Consider the following 22,827-nt stretch of genomic DNA (forward strand, 5'->3'; position numbering starts at 1 on the left):
ATTTTGGTATGTATTTTTCACTAGGACATAATATACAGTATATTTAAAGCTATGTTCTGTCAGTCTAGATTGCTAGACACTTTATGGAATATCATTTATTAAACTATTAATTTTAAACATCATTTTTAAATAGCATTTTAATTATTTTATTTGATCATCTCTTGTTCTTGTTGAATAAAAAACAACATTCTGTGTATTTTGTGTGTTGACAGAGGACTTCCAGGCAGATCTGGCCAACATTACATGTGAGATTGCCATCAAACAGCGGCTGATCGATGAACTGGAGAACAGTCAGAGACGTCTGCACACACTCAAACAACAGTATGAGCAGAAACTCATGATGTTGCAGAGCAAAATCAGGGACACACAGCTGGAGAGAGACCGCGTACTGCATAACATGGGTACAAAACACAATCATACGCAAGCATAATTAAGCACTTGACTATCTATCAAACGTTTGGAATCAATAAGGATTTTTTTAATGCTTTGAAATGTATTTATTTGATCAAAAATACAGTAAAAATCATAATTATTCCCAACTTTTGACTGGTATAGTTTTAGTACATCTGTACTGCCCTCTTCTGGTTTGTTTTAGAAACAGCTTGAATGAAAATGCAAATGCACAAATAATAATAATTCACACTGCACTCTTAAAACAAACTGTTAGCACAGCGTAAGTGGCACTGTCGCGTAACTGTAGAAGCGTAACGTTTTTTTTGTTTTTTTTTATCCAAAGTTGAAATTTGACATTTCTATGCAGGCTCAGTGGAGACTTGTACGGAGGAGAAAGCGAAGAAGATTAAATCGGAATACGAGAAGAAGCTGAACTCCATGAATAAGGAGTTGCAGAAACTGCAGTCAGCACAGAAGGAGCACGCACGCCTGCTAAAGAACCAATCACAGTACGAGAAACAGCTAAGGAAACTACAGCAGGAAGTGACTGAGATGAAGAAAACCAAGGTACCGTATGTTTGTGTATTTTTACTGTTGCTGGAACCATCACTGTACTGTAGTGTCTCTGAACCTGACTCTGTTGCGTTCAGGTTGGTCTGATGAAACAGATGAAGGAGCAACAGGAGAAGAACCGAGTCACAGAGACCCGCCGCAACCGAGAGATCGCCACACTCAAGAAAGACCAGCGCAAACAGGAGGTGACACATTGTACCCTGAACAGCCCCAGAGAATTATGGGATATTCTCAGATACAATCCCTGCTCATTCTCTGCTTTTGTTTTCTTTTGTCTTGTTTAGCACCAACTGAGGCAGCTTGAGGCTCAAAAGAGACAGCAGGAGCTTGTTTTACGCAGGAGGGCAGAGGAGGTGACAGAACCTGGATTGTTTGAGAATTACAATGTTTTGTTACAAAAGCGCTGGCTGTAACTGGTTAAGAGGTGTTTGACCGTGTGTCCACCATAGCCTATTTTTTAGCGTATTTTTCCAATTGTTTTTAACGGAAGTGTCAAAAACATCGTTTTTTTGAGTCGCCTACAGTTGAAGAATGTTTAACTTTGGTTAAAACACAGCGCTCATCACTAGCTGCATTTTCATTACAGATTTGCGCAAAACTTTTGCGATATTTTCAAAAACTATTGCGAAATTACGGCGTTTCCATTAATCGGTGTTATGCAACTGAAGCAAAAATCTAAACAAAACTCTTGACGACGGATGTTGGTAGGTTTACGTATATCGCAGCCACCGCACTAGCCATTATTTTTAATCAAAGGACACGTAGGCGTGTTATCCAAACATTAATGGCAAGGAAAGACCCTTACATACATAGGTACGACACGAATGAGGTGTTTTCTGGGTGTTTCTCCCTCATATCTTCTTCATGGTCTTGATAAATTGTGGCATTTTTTTGTTGTTTAGAATCCAGTATTCTGGACTATATACTGCGCTTTCTTTAAACAATGATTGACTTTTACGTACACCGGATGGCCTGTAAATACAGAAAAAGATACTGTTTTTCGAATTGCCTGAAAAACCACCTCATGCGAGCGTTAAAACTTTTTTTGTGGTATATAGGAGTTTTCGCGAAATTTACGTGTTTCCATTAAGTGTATTTTCAATTCGCAAATTCAATTCGAAGGATAATGGAAATGCGGCTACTGTCACTGGTTTCCCAGCCGTCCAATCACAGGGGAGGAGGGGTGGGACAAATACCACATCGTCACAATCTGCTTGTACAACCATTTTTTGTGGTATATGGGAGTTTTCGCGAAATTTACGTGTTTCCATTAAGTGTATTTTCAATTCGCAAATTCAATTAGAAGTATAATGGAAATGCGGCTAATGTAACTGGTTTCCCAGCCGTCCAATCACAGGGGAGGAGGGGTGGGACAAATACCACATCGTCACATTCTGCTTGTACAACCATTTTTTGTGGTATATGGGAGTTTTCGCGAAATTTACGTGTTTCCATTAAGTGTATTTTTAATTCGCAAATTCAATTAGAAGTATAATGGAAATGCGGCTAATGTAACTGGTTTCCCAGCCGTCCAATCACAGGGGAGGAGGGGTGGGACAAATACCACATCGTCACATTCTGCTTGTACAACCATTTTTTGTGGTATATGGGAGTTTTCGCGAAATTTACGTGTTTCCATTAAGTGTATTTTCAATTTGCAAATTCAATTCGAAGGATAATGGAAATGCGGCTACTGTAACTGGTTTCCCAGCCGTCCAATCACAGGGGAGGAGGGGTGGGACAAATACCACATCGTCACATTCTGCTTGTACAACCATTTTTTGTGGTATATGGGAGTTTTCGCGAAATTTACGTGTTTCCATTAAGTGTATTTTCAATTCGCAAATTCAATTCGAAGGATAATGGAAATGCGGCTACTGTCACTGGTTTCCCAGCCGTCCAATAACAGGGGAGGAGGGGTGGGACAAATACCACATCGTCACATTCTGCTTGTACAACCATTACAAACGACAGCAACAAGCACATCTCTTCAAAACGTGTGGAATTGTTACATTATGTTGACATTTTTGTATTCAGAAACAAACAATCGGATACAAACAAACAAACAAATCGCTGCCCCGCCGAAGCGTTCGCAGAAAGGTGTTTTCAGCTGGCTTAAAATGCATTGTGGTGATCACACAGCCTTAGAGACTCAACTTCTCAGAGATAGTTTTAACATAATCTTATGAGTTTGGACTGAAATTAGCATTAGTAAATGATAATAGTATTTTAATTTTGGGGTGTACTAACACCTAGAGAAAAAATATTAAAGAGATACTCCACTTTTTTTGGAAATAGGCTCATTTTACCACTCCCCGAGAGTTAAACAGTTGAGTTTTACCGTTTTCGAATCCACTCAGCCGATTTTCTGATATTTAGAAGAATATCAGTAACCAGACAGTTTCTGGTCTCATTGACTTCCATAGTAGGAAAAAATACTATGGAAGTCAATGAGACTAGAACCTGTCTTGTTTCTGATATTCTTCTAAATATCAAAAAATCGGCTGAATACATTCGAAAACGGTAAAACCCAACTGTTTAACTCTTGGGGAGTGGTAAAATAAGCTTATTTCCAAAAAAAAGTGGAGTATCCCTTTAAGATTTTTGATTTTTGAATCAGATATCTGCCCTGAGACGCCAAGTGCGACCAGCATCCGGCAAGGTTAACCGCAAGATCAGTTTACCAGAGCCTTTGCAGGAGTCTTCACCCCGTACGACTCCCATCCGACCAGCCACCAGCGGGGCAATAACTTATAACGGGACGAGGTAACGTGTGAGCTTTCATTTCAGATGGGTTGGCTCATGAGCGTTTGAGTGACTGATGTGGTTATGATATTTGTATTAAAGAAGGTACCAGATGAGAACAGGAGGAGTGTATTTTACCAGAACAGCACGGACCAAATGGCAGTTGCTAGAGCGTCACATTAGTGACATCATCATGCAGAGGATGACCATCTCCAACATGGAGACCGAAATGATCCGCCTACTTAAGGTGACTCAGAATGAACTTTTATTATTCATTTTTTTATACCCATCAATAAAAACGTAGGACAAATGGTTAATGCTAATTAGATGAAAAAATGTAAACTCAAGTATCTGTGGTGAATTTTCATTTTAAGCCAATTCGAGATTGGGTTAGTTGACAAATCAATCGCTTAATTTTGTACAGCAACGTGAGGAGCTGACCAAACGCAGAGAGAAGGTGACGAAAAAGAGGGACAAGATCGCCAGCGAGGACACGGATGCCGACAGGACCGTCGTCTCTCTTAATGAAGAGATGGAGTCGCTGACCGCCAACATCGACTACATCAACGACAGCATCGCCGACTGCCAGGCCAACATCATGCAGATGGAAGAGGCCAAGGTACGTGTGAGAAACAGGAAATGTCAAGTCAAGTCACATTTATTTATATAGCGCTTTTTACAATGCAGATTGTTTTAAAGCAGTTTTACAGAGATAGACCCGGGCTCAGTCGGGGGCCAGTTCCCCTCTGGGCAATGAACAGTGTGTGATTATGATTCAGGCACCATTATAAGTCAGAAGATATCAGAATATTATCCAGTTCCATCTGGTTGAAGATCGGAGTCACCACCCCGGTATGGAGATGGGTTTGTTGAGGATCAGTGCCAATGGCTGTCGTGTCGATGAGGCCTTCACAGGGGAGAGTCTAGTTTACACAATCTCTGCTGACACTTCATTCAGGAATGCAGGTCCTCCATGCAAGTGCTCCATCTAGTCTGGATATGGCCCGGATCCGGCTGACTACATCATGCGTTGGGGTCGTGTGTAGGCTCAGGTCCACCATCTGATCTGGATCCAGCCTGGATCCGGCTGACTACATCATGCGTTGGGGTCGTGTCTAGGCTCAGGTCCACCATCTGATCTGGATATGGCCTGGATCCGGCTGACTACATCATCCATTGTGGTCATGTCTAGACTCAGGTCCACCATCTGATCTGGATACGGCCCAGATCCGGCTGACTACATCATGTGTTGTGGTCGTGTCTAGGCTCAGGTCCACCATCTGATCTGGATACGGCCTGGATCCGGCTGACTACATCATGCGTTGGGGTCGTGTCTAGGCTCAGGTCCACCATCTGATCTGGATACGGCCTGGATCCGGCTGACTACATCATGCGTTGGGGTCGTGTCTAGGCTCAGGTCCACCATCTGATCTGGATATGGCCTGGATCCGGCTGACTACATCATCCATTGTGGTCATGTCTAAACTCAGGTCCACCATCTGATCTGGATACGGCCCAGATCCGGCTGACTACATCATGCGTTGGGGTCGTGTGTAGGCTCAGGTCCACCATCTGATCTGGATCCAGCCTGGATCCGGCTGACTACATCATGCGTTGGGGTCGTGTCTAGGCTCAGGTCCACCATCTGATCTGGATATGGCCTGGATCCGGCTGACTACATCATGCGTTGGGGTCGTGTCTAGGCTCAGGTCCACCATCTGATCTGGATATGGCCTGGATCCGGCTGACTACATCATCCATTGTGGTCATGTCTAGACTCAGGTCCACCATCTGATCTGGATACGGCCCAGATCCGGCTGACTACATCATGTGTTGTGGTCGTGTCTAGGCTCAGGTCCACCATCTGATCTGGATACGGCCCAGATCCGGCTGACTACATCATGTGTTGTGGTCGTGTCTAGGCTCAGGTCCACCATCTGATCTGGATACGGCCTGGATCCGGCTGACTACATCATGCGTTGGGGTCGTGTCTAGGCTCAGGTCCACCATCTGATCTGGATACGGCCTGGATCCGGCTGACTACATCATGCGTTGGGGTCGTGTCTAGGCTCAGGTCCACCATCTGATCTGGATATGGCCTGGATCCGGCTGACTACATCATCCATTGTGGTCATGTCTAGACTCAGGTCCACCATCTGATCTGGATACGGCCCAGATCCGGCTGACTACATCATGCGTTGGGGTCGTGTGTAGGCTCAGGTCCACCATCTGATCTGGATACGGCCCAGATCCGGCTGACTACATCATGCGTTGGGGTCGTGTCTAGGCTCAGGTCCACCATCTGATCTGGATCCAGCCTGGATCCGGCTGACTACATCATGCGTTGGGGTCGTGTCTAGGCTCAGGTCCACCATCTGATCTGGATATGGCCTGGATCCGGCTGACTACATCATCCATTGTGGTCATGTCTAGACTCAGGTCCACCATCTGATCTGGATACGGCCCAGATCCGGCTGACTACATCATGTGTTGTGGTCGTGTCTAGGCTCAGGTCCACCATCTGATCTGGATACGGCCCAGATCCGGCTGACTACATCATGTGTTGTGGTCGTGTCTAGGCTCAGGTCCACCATCTGATCTGGATACGGCCTGGATCCGGCTGACTACATCATGCGTTGGGGTCGTGTCTAGGCTCAGGTCCACCATCTGATCTGGATATGGCCTGGATCCGGCTGACTACATCATCCATTGTGGTCATGTCTAGACTCAGGTCCACCATCTGATCTGGATACGGCCCAGATCCGGCTGACTACATCATGTGTTGTGGTCGTGTCTAGGCTCAGGTCGACCATCGGTTCTGGATATGGCCTGGATCCGGCTGACTACATCATACGTTGTGGTCGTGTCTAGGCTCAGGTGCACCATCTGATCTGGATACGGCCTGGATCCGGCTGACTACATCATGCGTTGTGGACGTGTCTAGGCTCAGGTCCACCATCGGATCTGGATACGGCCCGGATCCGGCTGACTACATCATGCGTTGTGGACGTGTCTAGGCTCAGGGCCACCATCTGATCTGGATACGGCCCAGATCCGGCTGACTACATCATGTGTTGTGGTCGTGTCTAGGCTCAGGTCCACCATCTGATCTGGATACGGCCCAGATCCGGCTGACTACATCATATGTTGTGGTCGTGTCTAGGCTCAGGTCCACCATCTGATCTGGATACGGCCCAGATCCGGCTGACTACATCATGTGTTGTGGTCGTGTCTAGGCTCAGGTCCACCATCTGATCTGGATACGGCCTGGATCCGGCTGACTACATCATGCGTTGGGGTCGTGTCTAGGCTCAGGTCCACCATCTGATCTGGATACGGCCTGGATCCGGCTGACTACATCATGCGTTGGGGTCGTGTCTAGGCTCAGGTCCACCATCTGATCTGGATATGGCCTGGATCCGGCTGACTACATCATCCATTGTGGTCATGTCTAGACTCAGGTCCACCATCTGATCTGGATACGGCCCAGATCCGGCTGACTACATCATGCGTTGGGGTCGTGTGTAGGCTCAGGTCCACCATCTGATCTGGATCCAGCCTGGATCCGGCTGACTACATCATGCGTTGGGGTCGTGTCTAGGCTCAGGTCCACCATCTGATCTGGATATGGCCTGGATCCGGCTGACTACATCATCCATTGTGGTCATGTCTAGACTCAGGTCCACCATCTGATCTGGATACGGCCCAGATCCGGCTGACTACATCATGTGTTGTGGTCGTGTCTAGGCTCAGGTCCACCATCTGATCTGGATACGGCCCAGATCCGGCTGACTACATCATACGTTGTGGTCGTGTCTTGGCTCAGGGCCACCATCTGATCTGGATACGGCCTGGATCCGGCTGACTACATCATGCGTTGTGGACGTGTCTAGGCTCAGGTCCACCATCGGATCTGGATACGGCCCGGATCCGGCTGACTACATCATGCGTTGTGGACGTGTCTAGGCTCAGGTCCACCATCTGATCTGGATACGGCCTGGATCCGGCTAATTACAGTAAACCTCGGAATAAGCAGAAAGACTAACCTAATTTTTGCAGCCTAATGATGACACACAGTAGCATACCCTGAGAGTACATACAGTAAAATGATGATAATCTAGCAGCAGACCCTGTTTATGATAAGAAAAAATGTATGAAATGTTTGATTCATTGGCTCAAAATCCATTTTCTTTCCGCTCTTCACTTTAGGAGGAGGGAGATACAGTGGACGTCTCTGCTGTGATCAGCTCATGCACACTATCAGAGGCCCGTGTCCTGCTCGACCACTTCCTGTCAATGGCCATCAATAAGGTTCGGGAGCTCAACAGATTTTCATTTTGATTTTAGAGATACACAATATATTAATAATCACTGGTCAGTATTAGTACTTTAACATAATTTGAATAAATTATCATCATTTGGTTTCAAGTAAAAGAATATTTGCACATAATTCTTATTTTGATAATATAACATTACATAACGTAGTATAAAATAATGTACATTGCGGATACTACTGGATAGTATCCTTAATTCAGAGTTAGCATGATTATCATTGGAACAACAACATGTAAGGACACATTTTACATCCACAGTATGACCCATTTCTGAGTGCAACTTAACATTCAATAATGTAGACCAGGACTTTTTACCATCTGGATTTAACTGAATCATAAAAAGGGTGCCAACATATTAAAGGTTTATATTTTGTCCCACCCATAAACATTTTGTTATATATCATTGTTCTTAGGGCTTTCAAGCTGCACAGAAGGAGTCTCAAATCAAAGTGATGGAGGGCCGTTTGAAACAGACGGAGATAAACAGCGCCACACAGAACCAGCTGCTCTTCCACATGCTCAAGGAGAAAGCCGAGCTCAACCCTGAGCTGGACGCCCTGCTCGGGAACGCTCTTCAAGGTCTGACACGCGCAAACACGCTCTCACGTTCAGCTGCCTGGTGTTTAGCTCTCTAGACTTGTTCCTTTTAAGTTTGATTTTGATTTGCTTTTGTCTTTTTGTTGCCTGAATTCAAACAGAACTAGGTAACGTGCCATCGGGTAAGTAGAGGCAACTAGAGCTGTCCCACCGGTGCATGTGTCTCCCTCAGACTAACAGACAGTAACAGTAGAGCTGCATGGGTCTTGCCTAAACCCCCTGTGGACTTTACTCTGTGAAGAACATGCCGAGCTTCTAAAAAAAAGACCCATGGAGGACGTAGACTCTTTCAGCTGTTATTAGTTTGTCATAGTGTTAAATTCAGCATTATACTGTATAATACTACTAATAATAATTCCTATTATATCAATAATTAACATTTTAATTAACAACAACACAATATTTAGTGCTGGGCAAACTAATCGCGATTAATTGCATCCAAAATAAATGTTTGTGTTTACATAATATATGTGTGTACTGTCACTGCGTATAATTATTTTGCATATAAAAGCACAGATATGCATTTAAGAAATATTTATGTATATGGTACAAATATATATTATGTAAACACTGCGATTAATCGTTGCCCAGCACTAATAATATTACAAATATATTAATACAATTATTCATATAATGTAGAATATAATTAATATAATATTTCATAAAATGTATTAATACTGCAAGGATTTTAACACAATTCTAAGTTTAGTTGCCCTTCCACTGCTTATGTAATGATATTTTTATAGCACATTATTAAGAATGGTTATCATTTCAAATATTTAAACATCAGCCAGTGATTAATTTGTGTAATTTGATATATTTTATCAATGTAAACACATGTTTAATAATGTTTAAACGGTGCGTATGATGTTTAGTGGTGCATATAAATGAAAAGTTAAATACCGTCATTCTTCTGTGTTTATTTAGAGAAAAAAAAAGACATGGGGAAAAACGTGGCGAGATTGTTTAATTCAACACATTTTAAATCTACTTTATCTGGCTTTATATGATGAACATGTTACAAATGCAGCCGAACTACATATTCACTTACTAGTTTCCTTTTTCTATGTCTGCCATAGTGACCATACGTCCTTCAGAAATGTGTTTGCATCCCTAATGCTGGTGTCCTGGCTGTAGACTGAACACGCCTCCTCTTTTCTAGTTCTGTTGAATTCAGGGTTGTGATAACAACACTATGATGCATGTCGCTTGAATAATAATGTTTGCTGACATACACTGACAAGCTAAAATGAGAGAGCACTGGTGTTTCTGATGTTGAAGTGTGTGCGTGTGTGTGTGTGTGTGTTTGCTTAGAGAACGGTGATGAAAGCAGCAGTGATGAATCAGCACAGAGTCCAGCCACAGAGAAAAGGTAGGCCAATAAAGCTCTATAAACTGAACTGTAAATCTGTCTTGGTGTGTTTTTATCTATAAAACACAGTCAACTGATTCTGAGTCTTTTGCTGAATAATACTTTAAGCTCCCTTAAAAATTGCTTGTTGTGTGTTTTTTTTTTTAAATCGGTCTTTCAGAAATGTGTCATTTCATTTTCAACTTTAACATTTTTGTCTGACATGGGAATATTTGTCTCTTGCAGTTGTTTGGCTTCAGATCTCATGAAACTTTGCGGAGACACTAAAGTCAGAAATAAGGTACAACATACTAAATAAATGATACAATCACACATATATAACAAAGATGTTATGCCATTAAAAGATCAATAAGGTTTTAATAATATTGAAAGGAATCTGTAATGCTCAAAATGGCTGTATTTAATTTAGCAAAAATACTGAAAGAAAAAGAACAGTAATATTGTGAAATATTATAATTCAAAAGAAGTTCTCTGTTTTGATATGTTTGATATTAAAATGTAATTCAAATCTATAATGGCAAAGCTGAAATTGCTCCAGTGTGTGTTTGTGTGTGTGTATATATATATATATATATATATATATATATATATTAGGGCTGTCAAACGATTAATCGCGATTAATCGCATCCAAAATAAAAGTTTGTGTTTACATAATATATGTGGATGCACTGTGTATATATATATATATATATATATATATATACACACAACATATGCATGTATATTTAAGAAAAAAATATTACTTATGTATAAAATATTTATATTTATATACAATAATAAGTTATATATAAATATATATACAGTATATATGAAAATATTTCTTAAATACAAGTATGTGTGTGTATTTATATATATAAAATAATTATACACAGTGCACCCACTTATGTAAACACAAACTTTTATTTTGGATGCGATTAATCACAATTAATCATTTGACAGCCCTAATATATATATATATATATATATATATATATATATATATATATATATATATATAGAAATTTTAAAATGGCCTGTTTGGTTTTATGTTATTTACTTCCTACTATGTTGCTCACATAATTATGCTTCAACTATTTACATAGAATAAACAGTTTATAAAAAAAATAATAATAATAACAGCAGCCCTCGTTATATTCATTGATGAAAAAGTTATGTTGAGGACATAAATTGAAATTATGAGACATTTTCCTCACTTCTAATTTGTACTCTTTGTTTTCATATGCGATGAATTTAGGCTCGCAGAAGAACTACCACCCAAATGGAGCTGTTGTACGCCAACACTGGTGACCCTGATGCCCCTCCAGAGGATTTCTCTGCCGCTCTACTTCCTGTAGTGGAGAATCCTGAGGGAAATAAAGAACCGGTCCCTGTTCTTCACTTAGGGGACAGGGACTCAATGGCCTTATCCTCTAGCTTAGCATCCAAGACAAATGCTGTGTAAGTGATTGGTGAAAAGATATACACTCACCGGCCACTTTATTAGGTACACCTGTCCAACTGCTCGTTAACACTTAATTTCTAAGCAGCCAATCACATGGCGGCAACTCAGTGCATTTAGGCATGTAGACATGGTCAAGACAATCTCCTGCAGTTCAAACCGAGCATCAGTATGGGGAAGAAAGGTGATTTGAGTGACTTTGAACGTGGCATGATTGTTGGTGCCAGAAGGGCTGGTCTGAGTATTTCAGAAACTGCTAATCTACTGGGATTTTCACGCACAACCATCTCTAGGGTTTACAGAGAATGGTCCGAAAAAGAAAAAACATCCAGTGAGCGGCAGTTCTGTGGGCGGAAATGCCTTGTTGATGCCAGAGGTCAGAGGAGAATGGCCAGACTGGTTCGAGCTGATAGAAGGGCAACAGTGACTCAAATAACCACCCGTTACAACCAAGGTGGGCAGAAGAGCATCTCTGAACGCACAGTACGTCGAACTTTGAGGCAGATGGGCTACAGCAGCAGAAGACCACACCGGGTGCCACTCCTTTCAGCTAAGAACAGGAAACTGAGGCTACAATTTGCACAAGCTCATCGAAATTGGACAATAGAAGATTGGAAAAACGTTGCCTGGTCTGATGAGTCTCGATTTCTGCTGCGACATTCGGATGGTAGGGTCAGAATTTGGCGTCTACAACATGAAAGCATGGATCCATCCTGCCTTGTATCAACGGTTCAGGCTGGTGGTGGTGGTGTCATGGTGTGGGGAATATTTTCTTGGCACTCTTTGGGCCCCTTGGTACCAATTGAGCATCGTTGCAACGCCACAGCCTACCTGAGTATTGTTGCTGACCATGTCCATCCCTTTATGACCACAATGTACCCAACTTCTGATGGCTACTTCCAGCAGGATAATGCGCCATGTCATAAAGCTGGAATCATCTCAGACTGGTTTCTTGAACATGACAATGAGTTCGCTGTACTCAAATGGCCTCCACAGTCACCAGATCTCAATCCAATAGAGCATCTTTGGGATGTGGTGGAACGGGAGATTCGCATCATGGATGTGCAGCCGACAAATCTGCGGCAACTGTGTGATGCCATCATGTCAATATGGACCAAACTCCCTGAGGAATGCTTCCAGCACCTTGTTGAAACTATGCCACGAAGAATTGAGGCAGTTCTGAAGGCAAAAGGGGGTCCAACCCGTTACTAGCATGGGGTACCTAATAAAGTGGCCGGTGAGTGTATATTTTGGTTCAAAGAAAGAAATGACTGTTTCTTACTATTATTATCGATACTTATAGTGTAAGGGATTAAGGACATGAAGTGTATTTCACAATGCCTATGAACATGGCTAATCAAATTCGTTATAAAACATATTTTATTGGGAACATGGCATACCGTGGCAAATGCCTTCACCAGAACATCTCCTCTAGCCTTACAGTCACATCTGATGAGAAGTTTTTAAGTCGCGCTGGCTTTTGTCTACTGTATAGCTCCAGTGCCAGATCTCCCACGGCTACAGAAAAGAAGCTTGTGGACCGCTCGCCTCTCACCCGCAGAAGAGCTCAGGACAGGAGCCAGAACCCTGCAGACAAAACCAGAGCCCTGGACAAACCGTAAGAAACTAGCTTTACATAAATTCCTCCTTCCAAACATCTTGGTACATTTGTTTACAGACGTTCTAAATCTCTCGCATTGCTAAAGTGAACGGCCATACAAGAACACAGTTTACTAAGGCGAGCATCAATAGAATACTAATGCTAATAATTAGCATTAGCTGTCCCACATGATAGCAGGACCCTGGCAACCAAAAAACACTTTAGCAACCACCTAGAACAACAACATAGCAACTTTATAAGGCACTTAGCATTACAAAACCACTTTAGCAAGTTTTGACAAAAAAAAAATACCGGGGTTTAATACCGTTTATCGCTCCATTTCAAAACATGTTTTATACATGTCACAAATACTAAAACATATTAGTGCCAGACCGATATATCGGCCGGCCGATATTAGGCATTTTCCATAATATCGTTATCGGCAGCTATAATGGCCGATAAATGAATATTTAAAAAATAAAATAAAAACGGACGAAACTCGCTTTAATCATCTCTCATTGGCCTGTTATATTGAAAATGTATGTTTTACAATTTGCAGTATGATGTTATCTATTGCTAAATTATGGCTCATCATAGACTAGCTAACCACAAAGCAAGCTAATGCTACTATCATCAGTGGAAGACCGCTAACGTTAACATTAATGAGCTTGGAAACCACAATGAACTTTTTCTGCCTAATTAAAGTAATGATTACCGTATTTATAACTAGCATATCTCTAGTTACAGTCCCTGCATTGTGAAATGTAAGTTATACTTGCGAGGAGTGAACATTTAGACGTATCTTGTGCAGAAAAGCTTTTCTTTTACACGTTTGTGAAATCCAACAATATTTAATATAAAAAAAAAATATCGGCCGATATATCGGAATATCGGATTTTAAAACCCAAAAATATTTGTATCGGTATCGGCCTTCAAAATCCTTTATCGGTCGGGCTCTACAACATATTAATTCTATTGCCATAGAGGGTCACTTTAGCCGAATTGTATGGGTCAAAAATGGTCCATGTCCATTGGCAGTATTGTACGATTATGTGGATTGCTATTGAGAGGACTGGATTTCGCCTATGAAAAGTTGGATTTTTGCAGGCGAAATCCAGTTATTTCAATAGAAATCCAAACAATTTGCTTCAGTAGATTTCACCTACGAAGATTTTAAGAAATTTTCAAGTTGGGCCTCACACGAAATTTCCTGTCCCGTGGATTCCAATTGAAATGAATGGATTTTGCCGTGAAAAAAAAGAACAATGGTAATTGTAGCCACACCTCTAGAACAACCTATGATGCCTAAAAGTGCAGTTTAGCTAGGCTGCTCACTACAGTTTGGAACAGAGCCAGTGTATTTTACTTTCTTTGGTTTGATTGTGTGTTTTTTGGTCCAGAAGTGCGGTAAGCCCAGTTCAAGCGCCCCGCTCCAGCCGAGCATCCAGACTGGAGTGTGTTCACGTGGCCGAGGGTCATACCAAACCCTTGCTGTGTGTGGACTCAACTGATGATCTGCTCTTCACCGGCTCAAAGGGTCAGACGCTGATCTTTATTTTTCTTAAACCAGTCATAGATGCGAGGAATTTCAAGTTGTTACCCATAATGCACTGCTAGTATATACTCCCTACAAGAATTACAAATAAGCATCAATTTTTCCATCTCAGATCGCACATGTAAGGTGTGGAACCTGGTTACGGGTCAGGAAATCATGTCTCTTGGAGATCATCCCAGCAGTGTAGTGTCGGTCCGATACTGTTCCAGCCTGGTCTTCACCGTCTCCACTGCTTATGTCAAAGTATGGGACATCCGTGACTCTGCCAAATGCATTCGCACCCTCACGTGAGTCATTCTGGTACTAAAAACCACTGTTCTCTAAAGCTTCTACATATTTGACCTATGGTTGCTCATTTTTAGCCCTCTGTCTCCTTTAGTTCTTCTGGACAAGTGTCCCAAGGTGACACGTGTGGGAGTAGTTCTGTTGCCATTCCACCGGGAGAAAATCAGATCAATCAGATCGCCCTCAATCCTTCCGGCACATTCCTTTATGCTGCTTCAGGCAACACCGTCAGGATGTGGGACTTGAGAAGGTATGACCGGTTTTACCACGAGTCACTGCTAAATGGGGACTATAACTAATAAGAAATGCACTTGGGTAGAGTCATCTTCAAATATACAAATTTAACTGTAGTATAAGCTTCAACTAACTAGATTCTCTTCAAACTCCCACCAACTGACCTTAAAGAGAAAATGGATCGTAGAAGATAGGTAACCTGGAGTGTGTTTCCCAAAAGCATTGTCGACTTCCGTCACCAACATTTGATTCCGTGTTTCTAGAAATCTTTGTTCAAGTGAACTTTCACCCACAGTGTGTTTTGCAAGGAGTATAGTTTCTTGCAAGTATGACGTACAGACTTAAAGGATTAGTTCACTTTTGGAAAAACTTTTGCTGATAATTTACTCACCCCCATGTCATCCAAGATGTCCATGTCTTTCTTTCCTCCGTCGAAAAGAAATTTTTTTTGGGTTTTTGGTGAAAAGGTTTTTGATGAAAACATTCCAGGATTTTTCTCCATATAATGGACTTCAATGGGAACCAGACGGTACAAGGTCGAAAAGACAGTTAATAACAGTTTCAGATGCAGCTTCAAATGTATTTAAACGACACCAAACGATGAATAAGGGTCTTGTCATGCGAAACGATCGGTTATTTCAAAACTTATTCCAAAAATGTAACTTTTCTAAGGACAAATGCTAGCCTTTCTCCATTCTGTGAGGCGCGTTTGTAACGTCACGTAATACGTAATTACGCTCAAAAGGTCACGGGCGACGTAGCCGAAAGTACAGAGTCAGTGTTTACAAGTTGAACGCATAGGTTGAATGTGCAAACTAACTCAAACGCCGTTTACAAAAAAAGGAATTAAAAGGTAAAACAACGATGTCGGACGATTTTTGAACGTAATTACGTATTACGTGACGTTACAAACGCGCCTCACAGAATAGAGCAAGGTTAGCATTTGTCCTTAGAAAAGTTAAATTTTTGGACATTTACATTTTACATTTTGCTCTCGGGGTCCCCCTACAGTTGGGAAACAGTATTGTTTTCTACTACTAGGGTTGGGTATCGAGAATCGAGTATCGATTGGAACCGAGACTAACTTTTCGTTTTTCCCGGAATCGTTCAAAAGTTTAAATTTCGATTCCTAGTTTCGATATTCACAGTCCGCCGAGCGGAAGAAGAAACCGCTGAACAACACCAACGAAGAAGCGTCTACCGGAAGTGTTGGCATTACCACGCGAGTCGAACGTGAGTACCTTATGTCGGCGATCCAAAGTGTGGCTTCACTTTTCTAAAAATAACGAAATCTCGGCAAAATGCAAAATTTGTGACAAAAGGAGTATTTTTTACAGAAGGAGTATTTCCTTCAGAAAGACCGTTGGTTAGCAAGGTTAGCTAAACTTTTTTGACCCTGCCTCTTAAAAGAATCGGAATCGAGAATCGTTAGGAACCGGAATCGAAACAAGGAATCGGAATCAGAATCGTTCAAATTCAAACGATACCCATATATTTCAGCATGTCATATGAATATAGTGTCATGGGCTTAAAAAAGATGGCGTAGCTCACGTTTACAAGCCAGCGTCTTTATAGTAACGTTAGCCTATTGGCTACGGTTTTACATAATGGATATGCTAATTCAATTCAATGTTTGTTGGTAGATAATAGCCATATCGTCGATATTATAAAATCAAGCTACCATAGATGAATCTGCAAATTTGAAAAATCCATTTGCATTATAGCCTGAGGCAAGACACTTTTTAAACATTATTGTGTTGTCTTCTACAGGTTTGTATCTACTGGGAAACTGACGGGACATCTGGGGCCGGTAATTTGTCTTGCGGTAGACCAGATGGGGAAGGGTCAAGATGTGGTCATAACAGGCTCAAAAGATCACACCGTTAAGGTACGTCTAACATTCTCTCCGTGAACTAACATAAGAGCCCCTATGGGTGCGTATGGTAATTTTCACCTTTTGCTCAAAGCTGTTGCAGCTAATTTATGCTTGCTTGGACAAAAACATTAATAAACTGTAGCCTCGTGCAACCAGAAACAAAATCAAGATAGATATGCTTTTTGGACTTGTTCTGTATCCCTAAGGCTCTCATTTTCTTGTGTTGCAGATGTTTGAAGTGGTGGAAGGCACTCAGGGCAGTATCAGCGCCGCACATCATTTCGACCCAGCCCATAAGGATGGGCTGGAGGCTTTGGCCATGCATGGGGATTCACTTTTTACTGCTGCCAGAGACTCCTGCATTAAAAAATGGGATCTAGCCAGCAAACACATACAAGGGGTAAGTACCTGGTGCAAGAAAAGGCAGATTTGCTGAGTGGCGGTAAACGCTCTGGATGTGCTCCAGAATCCTGTGTTGCTGCCTATCTAAGCTGCATTTTTAGGCATCATTCCCAAAGCTAAAGCGCTTCCATCTGTAATGCAGCAAAATTGTGTGTATAAGTCAAAAACTGAGTGAAAAATGTCATTGAAGATGATGGAATCGAGATAAAATGTATTGCACAAATACAAAAAGTCAGTAGATAAGCAATATGATAATCAGGGCTTGACATTAACATTTTGAATAAAAATCAATATTGCAGTTTTTCCCCATGGTTATACTATCGATGTCAAAGTTTTGGCCAGTGAAAATGCGGAGTGGCTAGTAACTTTGGAAAACCACTAGCCACAGTGGCTGGTGAGCAAAAAAGTTAATGTCAAGCCCTGATGATCATGCTAAACTCTATTTGAATCAAGAAAGTCTATAATATTTGGAGAAAGCTATTCGTTAGCATTTCCATTCTTCTCAGTAGCAGGTTTCAGGTCCTGAGGACAGGGAGTCAGCTCACTAGGATCTGGAACTGAGTTTTGTTCATATATGACTCTTAACTATCACGATTCACGCATAAAGACACTGACTGAAGTGAAACCCTCATGACCAACTTTCAGTCATCCTGATATAATTCATTTGTGTGCATGTGTTCTTGTAGCAGGTAGAACGGGCTCATTCGGATCTGCTGAGCTCTCTGGCGGTGGTTCCTGGCTCCAGTGCTGTTGTGAGCGGCTGCAAGGGCGGACTGCTCAAATTCTGGCACACTGACACGCTCAGAGCTCTGGGAGAAATAAGGGGTCATGACAGCTCTGTCAATGACATCTGCACAAACAGCAATCAGCTCTTTACCGCCTCAGAGTGAGTGACAGGCATTTAAACACCAACACACACATAGAATACCTATAATACACTGGAAGCCACATGGGATAATCAGAATAAGTGACTTGTTATGTTAACGCAGGTAATCAGTAGCTATTTTTTTATTCTACGCCCGGACATGAAATAGTTAACATAAAATTTCCAAAGTATTAAAATTATTGTACATAATCAGAACAATCTTGGTTTTCTTATAACCTTACTGATAACGAGGTGGTAATTTGATGCTTGCAGTGTTGTCGTTACATTATCAACTAGGAACTGATAAAATTACTAAAAATTACCAATTAATTATAGAACTGGTACATTGTGTGTTAGCTGAGTAATGTAACTAAAACACCTTAGCAACTGCAAAGCAACCCCTTTGCAACCGCATGGCAACACTTAAGTAACCACCCAAGCAAATGCATAATAATGTGCTAAAAAATACTAGAACACACTAGCAACTGCATAGCAACACCTTGGCAACCACTCCGAACTATTTTGTATCTGCTTAGCAACACCTAAGTAAATGCCCAGGTAAATACACAATGTGCTAAAAAACCACCAGAACTCACAGGGAAAAGCATAGCAACAACTTGGCAACCCTCTGAAATCATTTGCAACCACATAACACTTTGGTAACCACCCAGGCAAACACATAATGTGCTAACAACTACAAGAACACCCTAGCAACTGCATAGCAACACCTTGGCAACCACTCCGAACTATTTTGTATCTGCTTAGCAACACCTATACCAAGATAAATACACAATGTGCTAAAAACCACCAGAACTCACAGGAAAAAGCATAGCAACAACTTTGCAACCCTCTGAAATCATTTGCAACCGCATAACACTTTGGTAACCACCCAGGCAAACACATAATGTGCTAACAACTAAAAGAACACCCTAGCAAATGCATAAAAACACCTTAGCAACCACTCTGAACTTTGTTGCAGCCTCTTAGCAACACCGTAGTTACTGACCTGGCAAATAAATACATAACATTGTGCTTAATAAAAACACCTCATCACCCTAGCAACTGTATAGCAACACCTTGGCAACCACTCCGAACTATTTTGTATCCGCTTAGCAACACCTAAGTAAATGCCAAGATAAATACACAATGTGCTAAAAACCACCAGAACTCACAGGAAAAAGCATAGCAACAACTTGGCAACCCTCTGAAATCATTTGCAACCGCATAACACTTTGGTAACCACCCAGGCAAACACATAATGTGCTAACAACTACAAGAACACCCTAGCAACTGCATAACAACACCTTGGCAACCACTCTGAACTATGTTGCAGCCTTTTAGCAACACCGTAGTTACTGACCTGGCAAATAAATACATAACATTGTGCTTAATAAAAACACCTCATCACCCTAGCAACTGTATAGCAACACCTTGGCAACCACTCCGAACTATTTTGCATCCGCTTAGCAACACCTAAGTAAATGCCAAGATAAATACACAATGTGCTAAAAACCACCAGAACTCACAGGAAAAAGCATAGCAACAACTTGGCAACCCTCTGAAATCATTTGCAACCGCATAACACTTTGGTAACCACCCAGGCAAACACATAATGTGCTAACAACTACAAGAACACCCTAGCAACTGCATAGCAACACCTTGGCAACCACTCTGAACTATGTTGCAGCCTCTTAGCAACACCATAGTTACGGACCTGGCACATAACATTGTGCTTAATAAAAACACCTCATCACCCTAGCAACTGTATAGCAACACCTTGGCAACCACTCTGAACTCTTTTTTTCAGCCTCTTAGCAACACCTTGGTAACTGCCTTGGCAAAATATATAACAGTGTGATTGAAAAAAAACACCAGATCACCCTAGCAACTGCATAGCAACACCTTGGCAACCACTCCGAACTATTGTATCTGCTTAACAACACCTTAGTAAATGCCCAGGTAAATACACAATGTGCTAAAACCACCAGAACTCACAGGAAAAAGCATAGCAACAACTTGGCAACCCTCTGAACACTTTTGCAACCGCATAACACTTTGGTAACCACCCAGGCAAACACATAATGTGCTAACAACTACAAGAACACCCTAGCAACTGCATAGCAACACCTTGGCAACCACTCCGAACTATTTTGTATCTGCTTAGCAACACCTATGCCAAGATAAATACACAATGTGCTAAAAACCACCAGAACTCACAGGAAAAAGCATAGCAACAACTTGGCAACCCTCTGAAATCATTTGCAACCGCATAACACTTTGGTAACCACCCAGGCAAACACATAATGTGCTAACAACTACAAGAACACCCAAGCAAATGCATAACAACACCTTGGCAACCACTCTGAACTATGTTGCAGTCTCTTAGCAACACCGTAGTTACTGACCTGGCAAATACATAACATTGTACTTAATAAAAACACCTCATCACCCTAGCAACTGTATAGCAACACCTTGGCAACCACTCTGAACTCTTGTTTTCAGCGTCTTAGCAACACCTTGGTAACTGCCCTGGCAAAATATATAACAATGTGATTAAAAAAAACACCAGATCACCCTAGCAACTGCATAGCAACACCTTGGCAACCACTTCTGATCTCTTTAGCATCCGCATAGCATTACCTTGGTATCCGCCAAGGTAAATGCATAACAATGTGCTAAAAACCACCAGAACCCCCACGTAAATGCGTAGCAAACCTTGGCAACCATAAAGCAACACCCCATTGTGGTAACTTTCGGGTAGTTAGCTGTAGCACACACATTTTTTTCATGAAAAATAGTTGCTAAACTGCATTATGGTTAATCAAGATTGTTAATCTTAATCGTGGCATTTGTTTGTTTTTTTACAGTGACCGGACAGTGAAAATCTGGCAAGTGAAAGGATCTTTAGAGGACGGCCTTTACTGACTCAGTAAACGCACCTCTGATGAGAACACAAGGTTACTGTGAAAGTTTTGGCTTTCTTGCAAGAAATTCCTTTCCTGAAACTCCGCTTCCATTTCCGTTTGGCAGTGTCTCGGTGGAGAGCTCCCTGTTGTGACTGCTGTATATTTCCTCATCTACAGTGTTGAAGTGCCCTGTTTAGCAGTTACTGACCATAATGGGGGATAATGTAGGTCAATAAGTGTTTGTTCATGTGGCACATTCCTAAAGCTGGGCTTTGGGCAACACAGGCTGCCGTACGAGCTGTGCGTTTAAGAAGCACGTGTGTTTGTGACTGAACTTAACTAAATTATTCATTAATATTGATGTCAGCTCTTTCCAATGTTTGTTGACCAAAGTTAGACACTTTTGTGCAAATCTTTCCATGTAACTTCAACACGTCACCCGTCTCAATGCAACCATTTTAACTGCACTGGAATGGTGCAATGATATTTGCACCGCTATCTCTTGTCTACTTTGTGTTTTATCCTTTTTATAAAGCCTGGACTGTTTCTTTTTTCGATTTTTTGGTTGAAACCTTTTAGTACGCTGTACAAAACTATTTCCTCTGATGTACTGTAGTTATTATCAATGTCAGATGGCAAGTGAAAATAAACTACATCTGTCAAAATCCCACAGGTGTCTGACATTTTTTTAGCCTGACCAAAGACTATTATCAGACCTTATTCAGACCAGCGCCATGACCGGTATGAAAGCGAGGCTGTGAGGATATCATAGACTTACCGTGTTTTCAATGGCATCCACTGTATAAATCTCCTAGATCACTTAGAATTGTCCACAGCTCATGTTTTCTGGAGTTTTTTGTCTAATGAAATGTATTGGAAAGAAGTTTTTTTGCTGTGTTTCGTCAGCAGAACAGTCAAAGATGAAGAAGGTCTACAGTATGATGAGCTTTAAGGAATGTACTGTAAAGTAAGACTGCGATTTCATAGTACTATCAGTAGGGGGCAGTGCACACACAATAGACTGAACTGACCATTTCACAAGATGTAAACAACATTGGTCCAGAAGCACTTCCTGTTTCAGTTTGTAACTGTTTTCTTTATTTCACATGTAAAGAAAACATCTTAAATATGTTTGTTTAACTTTTTGATTCAGTTTTATATGTTCTGTTGGTTGTATTTTATCCCAGCTCTTATGTAGTTTTAAAAAACTGAAACAGGAAGTGCTTCTGGACCAGTGTTGTTTACATCTTGTGAAATGGTCTATATGTACAGTGTATGCATTGCATATGGATGGTCCTTACATACATGGTCCTTACAGGAGACTTTTGATTAAATTGTAATGGAAATAATGCTTAATTTACATATATACTGTGTGTGTGTGTGTGTGTGTATATATATATATATATATATATATATATATATATATACAGTATATATATATATATTATGGGGGGGTTGAATTAACATTTCTTACTTTAAAACTCAGCTAATAAGCAAATAATATATAATAAAAATGTTTCAGTTATTTCTATTACCTTTTTGATTTATTTAATAATTTTCATTTATATATATATATATATATATATATATAATGTATGTGCTTAGTGTGATGGTACTCACCACAAAATTGGAAACAGCAGTTGATATAAAAT

At 41.3% G+C, this 22,827-nt stretch overlaps 1 protein-coding gene across 9 annotated transcripts in view; it reads left to right on the forward strand.

Moving 5' to 3' along the window:
• The window catches only part of LOC120477082 (kinesin-like protein KIF21A), a 62,057-nt gene extending 40,212 nt beyond the window's left edge, over nucleotides 1-21,845 (forward strand). For 2 of the 9 annotated variants that reach the window (XM_039668483.2, XM_039668488.2), the window contains 21 exons: nucleotides 213-401; nucleotides 761-960; nucleotides 1,044-1,151; nucleotides 1,251-1,319; nucleotides 3,587-3,732; nucleotides 3,814-3,958; nucleotides 4,136-4,330; nucleotides 7,921-8,022; nucleotides 8,459-8,624; nucleotides 8,744-8,764; nucleotides 9,957-10,014; nucleotides 10,240-10,294; nucleotides 11,249-11,451; nucleotides 12,948-13,070; nucleotides 14,453-14,589; nucleotides 14,720-14,894; nucleotides 14,987-15,142; nucleotides 16,897-17,014; nucleotides 17,232-17,402; nucleotides 18,091-18,290; nucleotides 21,137-21,845. In XM_039668483.2, coding sequence (XP_039524417.2) covers nucleotides 213-401; nucleotides 761-960; nucleotides 1,044-1,151; nucleotides 1,251-1,319; nucleotides 3,587-3,732; nucleotides 3,814-3,958; nucleotides 4,136-4,330; nucleotides 7,921-8,022; nucleotides 8,459-8,624; nucleotides 8,744-8,764; nucleotides 9,957-10,014; nucleotides 10,240-10,294; nucleotides 11,249-11,451; nucleotides 12,948-13,070; nucleotides 14,453-14,589; nucleotides 14,720-14,894; nucleotides 14,987-15,142; nucleotides 16,897-17,014; nucleotides 17,232-17,402; nucleotides 18,091-18,290; nucleotides 21,137-21,194 — 2,795 coding nt within the window. In that variant the 3' untranslated portion in view covers nucleotides 21,195-21,845. The remainder of the gene's footprint in view (nucleotides 1-212; nucleotides 402-760; nucleotides 961-1,043; nucleotides 1,152-1,250; nucleotides 1,320-3,586; nucleotides 3,733-3,813; nucleotides 3,959-4,135; nucleotides 4,331-7,920; nucleotides 8,023-8,458; nucleotides 8,625-8,743; nucleotides 8,765-9,956; nucleotides 10,015-10,239; nucleotides 10,295-11,248; nucleotides 11,452-12,947; nucleotides 13,071-14,452; nucleotides 14,590-14,719; nucleotides 14,895-14,986; nucleotides 15,143-16,896; nucleotides 17,015-17,231; nucleotides 17,403-18,090; nucleotides 18,291-21,136) is intronic. The other 7 variants (XM_089127161.1, XM_089127163.1, XM_089127162.1 and 4 more) reach the window with 4 other exon arrangements.
• Nucleotides 21,846-22,827: the final 982 nt, after the last annotated feature.

The sequence above is a fragment of the Pimephales promelas genome, chromosome 24 (assembly GCF_988280905.1).
Source record: "Pimephales promelas chromosome 24, fPimPro1.hap1.1, whole genome shotgun sequence".
NCBI lineage: Eukaryota > Metazoa > Chordata > Actinopteri > Cypriniformes > Leuciscidae > Pimephales > Pimephales promelas.